General features: G+C 48.3%; 1 protein-coding gene and 1 pseudogene across 1 annotated transcript in view; one reads left to right on the forward strand and one right to left on the reverse strand.

Annotated features, from left to right (window-relative positions):
• The window catches only part of LOC104996572 (carbohydrate sulfotransferase 6-like), a 4,156-nt gene extending 926 nt beyond the window's left edge, over positions 1-3,230 (reverse strand). The window contains exons 1-3 of the mRNA XM_010850855.1: positions 3,195-3,230; positions 1,206-1,280; positions 4-395 (exon numbers count right to left, since the gene is read on the reverse strand). Of these exons, the coding sequence (XP_010849157.1) occupies positions 4-379 (376 nt within the window). The 5' untranslated portion in view covers positions 380-395; positions 1,206-1,280; positions 3,195-3,230. The remainder of the gene's footprint in view (positions 1-3; positions 396-1,205; positions 1,281-3,194) is intronic.
• Positions 3,231-9,464: 6,234 nt separating this feature from the next.
• On the forward strand, positions 9,465-9,861 carry LOC104996573 (annotated as a pseudogene).
• Positions 9,862-15,088: the final 5,227 nt, after the last annotated feature.

A 15,088-nucleotide genomic window follows, 5' to 3' on the forward strand; every position in this document is an offset into this window, starting at 1 on the left:
GGCTCTCCGCCCACTGGAAGAGGTCCGACAGGTTGCGCCTCCACGGCAGGTAGGCCTCGAACACATCCATGTCGCACAGGAAGACTGAGCGCACCAGGTCGCGCACTGCCATGTGCAGCGCCAAGGCGCTGCCCTGCGACAGGGCGGCCCACACGTGCCACGCGGGCTCCATCAGGTAGAAGACATCGGGGTGCTGGCTGAAGAGCTGGCCCACGAAGGACGAGCCCGAGCGCCACGAGGACAGCACCAGCACATGCACCCGCTCCTCGCTGCTGGCCGCAGGCGGCAGTCTGGGCCGGGAGATCAGGAAGAGCAGGAGGCCGGTCTGCGCCAGCAGGAGCGCGGTCACCGCCGTGCTGGAGACGCGCCGCAGCCACATGCCGCCGGCCGGAGACCTGCAGAGGGAGCAGGGAGTAGCAGTCGGGGATCAGGGGCCACTTGCCCATCCCACATCCCATATCCCCGTCTGGGGCTGCCGGAGAGCAGCTCTGGAACTTGCCCACCGCCCCAGGGAGATCACCCCACTGAGGACCTCCCAAGTCAGGAGTGTGACTTGAAGGCATGAGCAGTCTTTGCAGAGCCAAACGCCAGTTGCACAAGACTATGGGCAATGTTCTTCCCTTTGTCTCTCTTTCTCTCCCCTAGCCCTTTTCTTTCTCAGGGGGAACATATATGTAAACCGGAAGTCCTGCTTTTTGCTTAAAATTCCTTATAGGGGAGCAATTTTAGGTTGTTTACCTAAACAGCTTGCTGGATGATTTAGCAGAGCCTTCCCAACTGCACCACTTCCTAGCCTAACATCTCAGACCAAAGGCTTCATTGCTCTGTGACTCAGTTCACCCATCTGTAAAAGGGGATTCATCTTGGTCCTGGAGTATTGGGATGAGTCCCGAGGGTTGGGGCATGTAGTAATTCTCATAACTGAAAACTTGCACTTTCTGCCTAGTGTGCTTCTGTATTGTTTGACTTTTTAAATAAGCAGATGTTACTTTTGCTATTACAAATAAATAGACAAAAAACAGCAACTGTTGCTCTCACCCATGGAGAGTGAAGTCCTGCAGGAAGCACGGATTCCCAAGGGAGGATATCCTTCTGGATTGGTGGGGTTTGGCAGAAGAAACCAGTTAAGGGAGAGGTAGGACGGAGCCGGAGAAGGGGAAAGATGAGGGCAGAGTCGGGCCCCTTTCCATGCTAAGGTTACTTACTGCTGTCCCTGGCTGCTGGGAGGGCTGCCCACCTCGATCACAGGTCCATGGGAGAGGCCTGAGGTTTTTCAGGGCCTGGGAAGGCAGGAGAGGGCTGGGTCAGATGGCCCTGGACACTGGGAGGGCTCTGTCTTCCCAGACTGACAGAAGGTCCCCTCGGGTGGGAGTCTAGTTGCCCTTTTCCTGGCTGGAGCTGGGCAGGGACGAGCAGGTGGCTGGATACATTTTCCCAGATGGAAGTGAAATGAAAGTCTCTCCTGCTGGGTTTGAGTCTCTCTGATGCCACTCAGGAGCTGGGAGACCTGGGACAAACGATTTAAGTTTTCCAAGACTCAAGTTTCCTCCTCTGTAAAATGGGGATGATAACATTTGACCGTAAGGTTGTTGAGAGGAATGCTGCTGCAAACACGTTACGAGGAAAGGGGCTTTGGTAAAGCGCCTCACATGCCCCATGTTACTGATGCAGTGTTCAGCTGTGTCTGAGAGGAAACCATGGGGAGTCTCTGCCCGGAGAAGACCCCTGAGGTCACCTATGCTTGGAATCCCAGCATCTCCCAGGCCCCCTGCAGCCCCCGAACATGCCTAAGTCCTTTAGTGGATCTTAAGAAAGTCCCAGGGTGCAGAGGGAAAGATAAACTGGGGCACTGAGATTGACATATACACACTACTATATATAAAAGAGATAATTAATAAGGACCTACTATAGCACAGTACTCTGTAATGACCTATATGGGAATAGAATCTAAAAAAGAGTGGATATAGATGTAATCATTGATTCATTTTGCTGTACAGCAAAAACTAACACAACATTGTAAATCAACTATACTCCAATACAAACTAATTCAGAAAGAATGTCCCACAGAGGGTCCTACAGAATGAAAGGAACACCGAGCCCAGCTCCCACACCCCCAGGTCCCAGAGTTTTCTCCTCTTTGCACTGTTCTTCCTGCTGCGATCTCAAGGATGAGCTGCTTGGGAAAAGAAGGATCTGGAAGTTTCCTCTTTCCTTTCACAGCATTTGCTCCCCACGGAGACGCCTTCACTGGCCACGTCACCACTGAGGGCAGATGGCGTCTAGACTGTGAGCACAGACCCCTCTCGACTCCCCCCGTATCAGGGGCCTGCAGGATGCCCAGCAGCTCTTGTTTCCTGCTCGGTCCCCCCTGGAAGACCTGGACAGCAGCCACCCGCCTGCTCTGCACACGTTACCTCCTCTCCTTGAGGTTGTGCTTCCCGAGAACAGGGTACAGGAGCGGGAGGAAACTCTAACTCCTCTTTACTGACATATATTACCTCAAGGGCTAGGAGATTTGGGGTTTCCCTGGTGGCTTAGTGGTAAAGAACCCACCTGCCAATGCAAGAGACGCAGGTTCGATCCCTGGGTTGGGAAGATGCCCTGGAGAAGGGAATGGCAGCCCACTCCAGTATTCTTGCCTGGAAAATCCCATGGACAGAGGAGCCTGGTGGGCTACAGTCCATGGGGTTGCGGACATGACTTAACAACTAAGCACACATATACAGCTAGGTGATTTAACTCAACAGCTCCTGAGGTGGGCATTATGATCTCAATTTTTATTTTAGTTTAATTTATTTATTTTGGCCACAGCACTTGGCTTGTGGGCTCCTAATTTCTTGACCAGGGATCAAACCCAGGCCCTTGGCAGTGAAAGCTTGGAGTCCCAACCACTGGACCGCCAGGGAATTCCCTATGATCTCAATTTTTTAGACAAAGGACCCAAGGTTTGGATAGACAGCAAGGGACCCCAACCCAGGACTTATTTCGAGGTTTCTGGCACTTTATAATTATAGGCTGCTGGCCTCTCCCCTGGTGCTGGGAGATCCTGCAGAACACAGGACCCTGATACTTGGGCCCAAACACAGCTGCCCAGGCTTGCCTCACCCTCCCCTGGTAAGGAGGATCTTACCCCCAGGCCAAGATGCTTGTTACCTGCACTCCAGGGATGCCAGAGGTCTTTTTAAGTGACTCACACTGTACAGGAACTGTTATCGGATCCTCCGATTGGAACTCAAGAATTAGGAAGCAGATGGAAGCATCCTGCACACTCAGGGTGTCCAGAGAATCCAGGTCCCAGCTGGGCGTTTTCTGAGAAGGCGCCTTACATTCAGCACACCACCAACTGGCCCAGGGTTCAAGTGAGGAAGAACATGTCAGGCAGGCACTGGGATGTGTATTTTATCTTCTTGATTGAATTTTATTTTCCCCAAGTCCCTAGAAGGTAAAAATCATCCTGTGTGTTTTAGTTGAGGCAATGGGGCTTAGAGACATGAATACACAGCTGGTAAGGGGTAGGGCAGGGGTTTGAATCCAAGTGCCAGGCCCCCAGTGTGGGGCTCTGGGCGGCCCCATTCCTAAACCTTTGCCCAATGAAGCTCCCCACTCTGGAAGGGTCATCTGCCTCTCCTATGAATCCTTTGTAATATTTTGTGGGCACATATTTATTATTTGTCTAATTTTTGAAAAGGTGATATATAGAAGTGGTACAAAATTCTGTGTGTGTGGAGTTTTCTCCTTTTGGGAACCTTCCTACACTGTTGGTGGAAATCGTATTACTAAGCTGGTACAACTACTATGGAGAAGAGTATGGAGATTTCCCTAAAAAACTAAAAATATAGTTACCATATGATCCAGCAATCCCATTCCTGGGCATATACCTGAAAAGACAACTCTAATTAAAAAGATACATGCACCCCAATATTCATTTGTTGTTGTTGTTAAGCAACCTGAAGGTCCATAAACAGATAAAGAAGATAAGGTACATATATTCAATAGATATTTCCAAGCCTTAAAAAGAATACAATAATGCTATCTGCAGCAACACAGATGGGCCTAGAGATGATCATACTAAGTCAGACAGAGAAACACAAATACCTTATGATAGCACTTATATGCGGAATCTAAAAAAAAAAATGATACAAATGAACTTATTTACAAAACAGAAATAGACGTCAGTACAGTTGCTCAGTCGTGTCCGACTCTTTGCAACCCCATGAATCGCAGCACGTCAGGCCTCCCTGTCCATCACCAACTCCTGGAGTTCACTCAGACTCACGTCCATCGAGTCAGTGAAGCCATCCAGCCATCTCATCCTCTGTCATCCCCTTCTCCTCCTGCCCTCAACCCCTCCCAGCATCAGAGTCTTTTCCAATGAGTCAACTCTTCACATGAGGTGGCCAAAGTACTGGAGTTTCAGCTTTAGCATCATTCCTTCCAAAGAACACCCAGGACTGATCTCCTTTAGAATGGACTGGTTGGATCTCCTTGCAGTCCAAGGGATTTCACAGACATAGAAAACAAACTTGTGGTTACCAAAGGGATGAGGGGGATAAATTGGAAATTGGGGATTAACAGATATACACTAGTATATATAAAATAAATAATAAGGACCTACTGTATGGCACAGGGAACTATTCAATATTTTGTAATAACCTATACGGGAGAAGAATTATATATATATATATATTTGCTGTACACCTGAAAGTGTTAATAAACTATACTTAAATAAAAATAAATAAAAGTTTTAAAGTGTATAAGACCTAAAAGAAAAAAGCATATACATACTAGAAATTCTGTAAATATCCTAAAATTTTATATGAAATTCTTTATTGTATGTTCATGTACTATTTCATTCATTCTGTAAACATTTATTCTGTGGCTATTATGTGCAAAGCATGAAAGTAAATATTGACATGTGGCCACTGCCTTCAGCTTAATTTCTAGCTGAGAAGGTCACCACGAAGCAAGTGATCATTTAACCACAAGCCATAGTAAGTCTCCATGGGGTCACAAAGAGCTGGACACGACTGAGCAAGTGAACTGAACTGATAGGAAGTATAATAAAGGGCAAGGACAGTGCTGTGGGAGCCTACAGCTAAGGGCAAGCAGAGAAGTCTTCCCTTAGCCAAGTGCTTTTTGAACTGGGATCTGAAGGCTGAGCAGGGAATAACTGTGGGAAGGGCTGTGTGAGGGAGCAGGTAGAGAGAAGAGGTTAGTATGTCAGATGAAGCAGCATCTCTGAAGGCTCCAAGAAGGAGCATTTCATGTTCAAGGGTCAGAGGAAGGCCAGAGAGGCTGTAGGTACAGTATCTAAAGGAAAAAAAAAAAAGTTATCCCACTGAACCCAGCCCCATTCGTGGCAGATTTTCTGTTAAGAAAGCAAACCCTGGTGTGCATGCTTTCCTGGACCTCTCACAGCTGAGCACCGCTGACAGCGTCGCAGCCCAGGATTTCCAACTCGGACTTGCCCCGTTCTACGCAATCTACCCAGAGCTGCTCCTTGAATTTCCCCAAATGTCTTTTATTCCCTCCTCCTCACTATATACAGAACATCATTAGTGTAAAATTATAATTAGAGAAATAGTTCCTGCCTCCAGGCGTCTGAAACAAACTTAGTTCGGTAAGAAGTAGGTGAAGAGGAAAGTGTCAGGACTTCCCTGGTGGTCCAGCAGTTAGGACTCGCGCTTTCAATACCAAGGGCCAGGGTTCAATCCCTGGTCAGGGAACTTAAGATCCCGCAAGCCACCAGGCATGGCCAACAAAAGGAAAGTGTTCTACTAACTGAAGCATATTGTTTCTGTAAATATAGTAATTTGGAGGGAAGAAAAAGGGACTAAGAGGAAGAAAAAGGGCTCTGCCCTGCTTTCTATGGGCTTCCCTGGTGGCTCAGACGGTAAAGAATCCACCTGCAATGTGCGAGACCTGGGTTCGATCCCTGGGTTGGGAAGATCCCCTGGAGGAGGGAATGATAACCCACTCCGGTATTCTGGCCTGGAGAATCTCCATGGATAGAGGAGCCTGGCGGGATATAGTCCATGGGGTAGCAAAGCTCAGACATGACTGAGCTTTCTATAATAATAGTATAATAATAGCTAATATGATAGCCCATAGAAAAATGCCAATCAATTTTATCAAAAGGCCTGGAGGGACTTTGTTTTGTATCCCAGATTAGCAAGATTAGCTTTCCAGTAGTACAGAGCTGTGTATTCAGGCCACTAAGACACATTGCCAATGGCACACGGGAGAACATGGAACTGGTCCTGCATTGAGAGGTGCAGTTTTTTAATGTCTGTCCTTTCAGAAACAGTAGCTTTATACTCGTAAATTCAGTGCCTACAAACTATAAAGCAAAGAGTATGTGGGCTCAGTCGCTCATTAAAAAAAAAAAAGTAAGCCTGATGCCACATTTCAGGACGTAGAGATTGCAAAAATCTTATTTTTTTCAAATAAAAAATAACCTAATATTAAGATCATTGAATTGCTTAAAAAAAAAAAAGTTAAGAATCCTGCCAGAGTAAGACAATAAGTGTCATGTCAGGGATTGCCCCAAAGCCTGAGTGAGATGATATTAATAGATATTTGCTGAATCGATATCAGGCACTCTGATCCAAATCCGAAGGGAGTGACTCCCCACTTGTCCTGTGTTTCTTTCTGCTGAGCATCTAAACATTACGATGGCTTCTAGTCATCCCTGACTAGCTCTTGGTCTGAGAAACAGAGAAGGAGCCCCCATTATCTCTGATGTGCCGATGGGAACACTGAGCTACAGGGCAGGCCTCACAGGGGAGGTGCGGGAGGACAGGGCTCTGCCCTCTGGGCCCACTCCGGCTGCTCTAGACTGCAGCTCCTCCGTCTCCAGTGTCTCCCAGCCCTGCAGAGTCTAAGGCAGTGAAAGGTAATCCTAGGTAGCACCCCCTGGCTCAGATTTCTCTCAGTTTGGCATCAGCTGCAGGCCATTCTGTTCAGGAATCCCAAAGGCTAAAGAAAAGAGATTTCGGATGAGGCATGCGTGGACCTGAGGCATCAAGGGCCACCCCTGGAGATGAACCAGCTCTGATGGAGCCCAGGGTATCTGCTGGAGAGAAGGCTGACATGGAGGGCAAGAAGGACAAGGAAAGACGAGAAGGGAGAGAGAAAAGAAGAACAAGAGACAGGAAAAGCACCAAGGGAGGGAAGGGGAGAGAGAGGAGAAAGATGGATGCCTGTGGTGGTGTGGAAATCATAGAATACCACCTGTGAGGGCTTCCTACATACCAAGCCTTTCCAACCCATTTTCCTCTGAAGCTCAGATCAGGATTATCTCACAACAATGCTATAAGGTGCGTCTGATGTGCTACCCTATTTCACAGAAGAGGAAATTGAGGCTTAGAAAGGTTCAGGAACTTGCCCACACAGCAACAGTCAGAATTTGAACTCCAGCTGTCTAACTTTAGAGCACTTCACTACATAATGTTGAGTGAAAAAAAAAACACAGCAAAACATACAGAGTGTTAAAAATACGTGAATATCAAAGGACACCATCAAGAAACTGAAATGATATCCACAGATGGGAGAAAATATTTGCAAATCATATAAATAGCAAGGGACTTGTACCCACATATAAAGAGCTCTTACAACTGAACAAAAAAAAAAAAAACAAACCCTGATTTTAAAATAAGCAACAGATTTGAGTGGATATTTCTCTAGAGAAGATGGACACATAGTCTATAAGTGCCTGAAAAGATCCTTGATAGCTTCAGTCATTAGAAAAATGCAAATCAAAACTACATTGGGATACCACTTCCCATCCTCTAGCTTAGCTGTAATAAAAAAAGATAATAGCAAGTGTTAGTGAGAATATGGTGAAACTGCGACCCTCATGGAGAAGGCAATGGCACCCCACTCCAGCACTCTTGCCTGGAAACTCCCATGGACGGAGGAGCCTGGTGGGCTGCAGTCCACGGGGTCGAGAAGTCAGACACGACTGAGTGACTTCACTTTCACTTTTCCCTTTCATGCATTGGAGAAGGAAATGGCAACTCACTCCATTGTTCTTGCCTGGAGAATCCCAGGGATGGGGGAGCCTGGTGGGCTGCTGTCTATGGGGTCGCACAGAGTCGGACACAACTGAAGCGACTTAGCAGTAGCAGCAGCAGCGACCCTCATAGGCTGCTGGTGGGAATGTAAAATGGTGGATTGCTGCGGAAAGCAGGTCATCCCTCAAGTAAACATAGAATTACCATGTGATCCAGCAATTCTACTCTAAAATACACAAATCCAAGAGAACCAAAAATATTTGTCTACACAAAAACGTGCTCATGAACTTTCACAGCAGCATTAATCATAATAGCCCCCAAATGGAAATGTCCTATATGCCTATCAGTTGATGAATGGATAAACAAAATGTGGTGTACTCATGTAACTGAATATTCTCTGGCAGTAAGAAGGAATGAAACAGTGATATGTGCCACGACACAGATGAACCTTCAGGTGGTTAACGCACAAGACTGAATATGCTATAAACTGGTGAACTGTACCTTCAAAGAATGTAAATTATATCTCAATAAGGCTGTTACTTAAACAAACAAACAAAAACCAAATGATTTAGTATAATCAGAAATCCAGAAGGATGCGTGCTGAATATTGGTGGTTGTTATTCTGTGGCCAGATTACAGGTCATTGTTTTCTTGTTTTATTACTTTGTCAGTCATTAACAATCAGGTCTGTTTCATCGATTCAGAGAGGCATGGGTGGAGTTTGCTGACTTAGCTTTTATTGCAGGGAGAGAGGCACCCCCAAACCATCTTCTAGCTGACCTGAGTGCCTAGGTGCCTAGGGGCGTGGGATGGAAAACTACCTGGCCTTTGTCAAGGGCTTCAACCCACACTCAGCCTCAGGGCTCTGGGCTGGGGCAGGCAGTGGTGAAGATGTGCTTGGCCCTAAGCCTGGCCACATCTGCCATTCCCCTGCTGGCCCCGGTGAGCAGCTGTGTGGCATCAGCCGGAGGTAGGGAGGCTACAGTCACAGAGCCCAGATGCTGCTGGAGTAACCAGACCTGCCTGCAGAAACCTACTGGGAAGTGAAATCAAGTTAGTCTGGGAAAGGAGCTTCAAGTCTCCTTGGCTCAGAGCCATGTGCGGGGCATTTCAGAGCAGACGAGCAGAGACCAACACAGAAATCTTTTTCCAAGGCTCTGAACTTTGGGGATCCCCAAAGCACAACACCTAACTTGGTCTAAATCACTGCACCTGACAGCTGGAGGGGCCTCAAGTCTGGGACTCCCCCTCTTCTCTGCAGTAACACTTGCGGGGAATAGAGGGTGTGTATTTCACACATTCCTCTCTGGTACCCGACGCCCATGTGTGGACTGAGCCCTCTTATGCAGGGATCATCTGGAATGTTCTCTGGTTTGTTTTTCTTAATCTCTTATTTTGATTCATTTATTTTTAAAAAGCCATCTCCCGCGGCTGCCTTCAATTGTATTTATGTCCGCTATCCAAAACCTCCATTCTTTGGACCCCTTTGCTGATGCAAGTAAGGGTGCTGATCTGCCTCCTGCTGGCACTGAGGATTATATCCATATAAGGATTCAATGAAGAAACGGCAGGAAGACCCTTACTACCATCCAGGGGATTGCTGATGATTACGATAAAAAGGATCTAGTGAAGGCGTTTAGGAAGAAATTTGCCTGCAATGGTACTGCATTGAGCATCCGGAGTATGGAGAAGGAATTCAGCTACAGGGTGACCAGCGCAAGAACATAGGCCAGTTCCTGGTGGAGACTGGACTGGCTAAGGATAGTTCCTGGTAGAGACTGGACTTGCTAAGGACGACCAGCTGAAGGTTCATGGGTTCAAGTGCTTTTGGATCTCTGAGGCTTAAGTGAGGATTTCCTTGCAATGAGTAGAATTTCCCTTTTGTCCCTTGTCACAAGTTTAAAAACCTCTCAGCCTGTATAACGTAACCATCTGGGGTCTGCTTTTAACTTGGACTAGTGGAACTCCTTCATGCAACAAACTGAACAGAGCCATGCTGTCTAGTCTTGGGGTCCCTCATTTAAACAGAGGTCAAGCAGAGGCGCCTGGCAGTGTCCAGCCTGAAACAAAGCAGTGACAGTGATGCTTCAGCCAAGTCCAGAGCCCCAGGATCACAGGCGACTCTGTCTGGCCGGAAGCCCCTCAGTAGTCCCTCTGCAGAGTTCCCTGTCCTGAGAGAACGTCCCCACCTGGACAGTCCTCGATGAAGCGGAGAATGGAGGGTGGTGAGGCAGCTGTACTGCTAGAGGGAGCCTTTGGTGGTTGGGGAAAGGTCCCCTGCTGTCTCCAACGTGACCCGGCGGGCAGAGCTTAGAGCAACCACCCTCTAGTGCGGGGCCAGGACATCTGGCTTGCCACCGACGTCTTTTTGACCAGACATATCCTAAATAATCAATTCCCAAACTAGAAGGTGAGGCCAACCTTCTATCAGTTCAGCTTCTGACAAGGGAACAAATTTCAAACCCATCTATCAGTCACAGCTGTAGAGCTTGCAACTCACTAGCAACAGTGGCCCAATGCCATGTGAAGTAACCAACTGATTTTGGGGTGTTTTTCCCCTCCCTCTTCAGTTTTAATGTTATATAATGTATTTAAACCCTTATTTAAATAAAACTTATTTTCAGAAACAACAAAAAGAAAACAACACAAAACAGCCAAAGACAACATGTGTACCTTGTTTGGATTCTGATTCAGACAAACCCAGGGTGAGAAGATATCTCTGAAGTAATCAGAGAAATTTTAACATGGACTGAGTATTAGGTGATATTGGGAAATCTTTGTTAATGCTACTATCACTACAAAGAATACTCCTGTTCGTGCATTTCTGTACCTAAATCCCCTGACTAGCCTAGAAGCCAGACCTTATCTCTCTCACACCAGGTAGTGGGGTTAGCACACGGGCTAAGAGGATGAACTCTACTTGATGACTCACTGGGTGATCTTGAGCAAGTTGAGCAAGTTACTTAATCTCTCTGTGCTTACTTTGTAAAAAAAATCTATAACTAGGGGAAATAATATAACTCAACTCATGGGCTTGATTTGAAGATTAAATGAAGTAATATTAAAGTACACAGATAATGTCTGGCACATAGTCCACTGAAAAGTATTTTTTCAAGGATCTTTTAAAAATCCTGGATCACAACTGTGTTCTATGAATCCAAGAGAAAGCCTGTGCATAAGGAGAACTCAAAGAAAATAGCCCAACCAAGTCCAAGTGGCCCTAGCAATAGAAAGAATCAAGCCTAGGCAGCAGTGGTGGTGGTGGTGATTTAGTTGCTAAGTCGTGTCCGACTCTTGCAATCCCATGGACTGCAGCCTGCCAGGCTCCTCTGTCCATGGGATTCTCCAGGCAGGAATACTGGAGTGGGTTGCCATTCCCTTCTCCAGGGTATCTTCCCAAACCCAGGAATTGAACCTGGGTCTCCTGCATCACAGGCAGATTCTTACCAACTGAGCTACCAGGGAAGCCATACATCCCAAACAGAAGATAGTGAATCATGGCTGAAAGCCTGCCTTCTGAAGCCAGACTGGGTTAAAACTGTGCTCTACAACCAGTGGGGTGTGTCACTTTGAGCCAGTCACTCATAACCTCTGGGCTTCAGCTGACTCTGAGAAGGAGGCTCTAGCAGGGCCTACCATGCAGTCTGGAGAGGACTAAATGGAACAGACTAACCCTTGGCATGGCCAGGCTCACCGAGCAGCCTGCTATTCTTATTAACTCTGGTACTTGGCTCACTCACTCATGGCTTCACCTCAGCCAAGTCTTTTCCACTCTTGGGGCCTCACTTTTCCCATCCTCGAGCCTCCAGTACAAGAGGGAAGAGAAAAGAGAGTGAACATCTGCTGGGCACCTATGCTGAGGCCCAGGGAGGTGGGCTCTATTGTTGCCCACGGTCCAGCAGCTGGGAGCAGGGGCCCCCAGACTCAAATTCAGCTGGATCTGGTTCCAAATTCACTTGCCCGAGCTGCTTTTCCTTCAGGGTTCCATGGAAAAAGCCCTTGGAGAGTTTTTTGTTTCTGGTTTTTTTTTTTTTTTAAATGAAAGCCATACCCTTTGAAACTCAAGTTCCAAGAGACAAGGGATCCTCAAGAAATGACCTGTGGAGCTGAAGCCCCAGGAAGACCCTTTCCAACCAGCACTTGGAAAAGGGTGATGCCCTTTTCACGTTCTCATAAAAACCACCCTCAGCTCCAACTGGCACAGCCCACGGGGGGCTGCAAGGTCACCGCCTCCCCAGCTGGGCCCCGGGTCGCCCAGGGTGTGGGCATCCCGCGCGGAGAGAGGATAAATCAACGTACCCCAGGCGAGGTGTCCCGGCCCGGGGGCGCGGCGCTGGGCAGACGCCTCTGGCCCCAGTCTCTGCCGAGACTCCTGGACGCCGCCTTCACCCAGCTCCGTCCGCGGCCGCTGTCTCCTCGCCGGGACAGTCCGCAGGGTCTTACGGCTCTGAAGCGGCACCCGTGCCCCCGGGGCGGAGGGCGCTCCGAGAGGCGTGGACTTAGCAAGCTGGGGCCGAGATATTGGAGGCACCTGGAGAGCCAAGGCGGCGGGAGGCTGGAAACCCGGCAGGAGTCCCCTAAAAAAAAAAAGAGAGGTGTCGTAAGAATGGGATGTTGAGGGAGCCGTCCCCGGGTGGGGGGCAGGACACCAAGCAGCCTCGGAGACCCCGGGCGCCCGGCCCCGCGCCGCGCTCTACCTGTGCGGCCGCTCGGAGCCGCGGGCTGGAGCGGAGCGCGCACAATGAGGCGCTTTCAGACGTGGCTGCGGTCCCGGAGCGGGCGGGCGGGCGCCGGGGCGGGAGGGGAGGAAGGAAAAGAGCCGGTTGGCCCCCGGGCTCGGGCTAGCCTGCCCACCACGGGACGAGGGGCCACGCCTCGGGGGAGGGGCGGCCGCCCCGGGCGGGCGCGGGCGAGCCCCGGAGAGGAGGGCGAGCCCCCGAGAGGAGGGCGCAGGTGGGCCCGGGGGAGCGCGGCTCGGCGCGGGGTGTCGGGGGGCGCCCGCCGCGTCGCTTCTCATCCCACTCGTTGACCAAGAGTTTTGCCCTCCAATCAATCCCCAGAGAAGGGAGGCTCCTGGGAACACAAAAGGCCCTTGTGAAAGAAACCGAATCTTAATTTTGCCCCTGCTCGCTCTCGGTGGCATCCTCGCAGCCAAAGGAATCCAAACTGCTTCCCAAGCCCCTGGTCTCGGCCCCAGCCAAGCCTGGGTCACCTGGATGTCAGGGCCCCCGCGCACTAGCTGGGCTGCGAGGCGCCGGGACACCAGGTGGCCCTCAGGAGCTGGGCCTGCAGCTGGCTGTCTCCCCGCTTCTCCAGCCTCAACCCAGAGACTCAGGCTTGATAGCAGGTCCTGGTACCGGTATCTTTCAGTAAATAAAGATGTTATTTCCCTCTACAGATAACAAAGTCCAAGCATCTGAACAAGATGGAGAATTCTGATCTCTTGTAGTCCGTGGTGCGACCTAAAAAGAAATCTCTGCGGCTGGAACTATAAATTAGTGCATTCTTTCCAGGATTCGGTTTGGCGAGATGAATTAAAATCCTTAAGAATGGTCATAAGCTTTTTGAAATCGTAATTTCTTTCTAGGCTCTATGTTAAGGAAATAAAAGTAACAAAAAGGATTTATATGCACGGTTGATAGAAATGTCATTTATGACAGCAAGAAAAAAAAAAAAGGCAACAAAAAATTAAAAGGATGTGTATCAGAATGCCAAGAGAGCAATTTACAGACAACTCATTTTCTTTAGGTTTCTGTAATTACACGTTTCCTCCCATAGGCATTTAGAACTTACGTGGTCACAAAGAAATAAAACTTCTTTTACAAAGCATGAACATGAAGAGAAAGAAAGAAAGCTTTATTAATTGCTTTATTATTCTTAGATGATGGGACCTCACCTGATTCAAATAGAAACTGGATAATCATTTGGCAAGGTAAGAGATTCCCCCCTGCCAGATATTGTCTTAGACTTTGACACAGCTATGGGTTACAGCCCAGTTGATAAACTTCTGTGTATCTCCCCACCTTTTTCCTGCAACTATATGTGTGGTTCATCTTCAGAAGCCACTAACATCTGATCTGTAAACAATCTGGTATTCACCAGAAGCAGTTGTAATTTTCCAGCCCATGATTTTCACATGTCATGTGGATTCCACCAAAAACTCACATTTACTTGGGGTGGGGCCAGAAGGCTTTTGCCAAAGAGTTAACAAAAGCTCCAAGGTCTTTGGGCAGAGCCCTGGCAAAGCAAGGCTGCTGGTGAATAACCAGGAGAAGTGGGCACAACTTCTGCCTTCCCCATCCTCCCTTTTCCAAATACACTCCCACTCTAAAAAGCCACATGGAACCTTCCAGTTTGAACATTTTAATTATAAATTTACAAAACATCATGGTTCTTTGTACATGTTTGGCATGAAGAATAATTTAATAAAATACGAAGCCATGTTGACATACATCTTCAGCTTTCTGTATTTCATTACCTTTTGATGATTCAAACCAGAAACTCTTTTTTATTTAAATCTCAAGGAAGAAAACAAAACCCAAAAAACTCTAGGCATATAAACAGCTCAAAATATTAAAAGAAAAGGCAGAGGGACCAGTGTTAGGATCTTTTTGTGCTTAAATACTTCAAAACAGCTTTGTTTGCAAAGTTCTTATTTTGGCAGCCTGGAAGAAAAGGTGCTTTGGAAATAAAAACTCAGAGGTGTGTGTGGATGGGTGTGAAGTGCGGTTCTCAGAAGGCGTGTCCTTCCAATGTCAGTGAAAGCACGGGATCATAAAGCAGGTCCAGCGGTCCTTGGAGTGCGAATGGAAAATCCCTGTTCCACGTATGACAGAGGCCCATTCCGGGTCTCTTTAGCAGACGCTCACTTAGTCACGAGGGTGATCCGGCTGAACTGCGTGTCATTCTGCTAATGGCCAGGCCCGGAATGGGCTGCGCGGCTGGCATCCTCTGGGCCTTCCCTGCTCCTTGTGTGCCTCCCCAAAGCGGCCCACTGTGATGGGCACCCTGTTCCTGAGCCAGAGGAAACCCAAGTCGCGGGCTTCCCGCTAGCCCTCCAAGTAACCTCTGTG

The sequence above is a fragment of the Bison bison genome, unplaced genomic scaffold (genome assembly GCF_000754665.1).
Source record: "Bison bison bison isolate TAMUID 2011002044 unplaced genomic scaffold, Bison_UMD1.0 scf7180017864295, whole genome shotgun sequence".
NCBI lineage: Eukaryota > Metazoa > Chordata > Mammalia > Artiodactyla > Bovidae > Bison > Bison bison.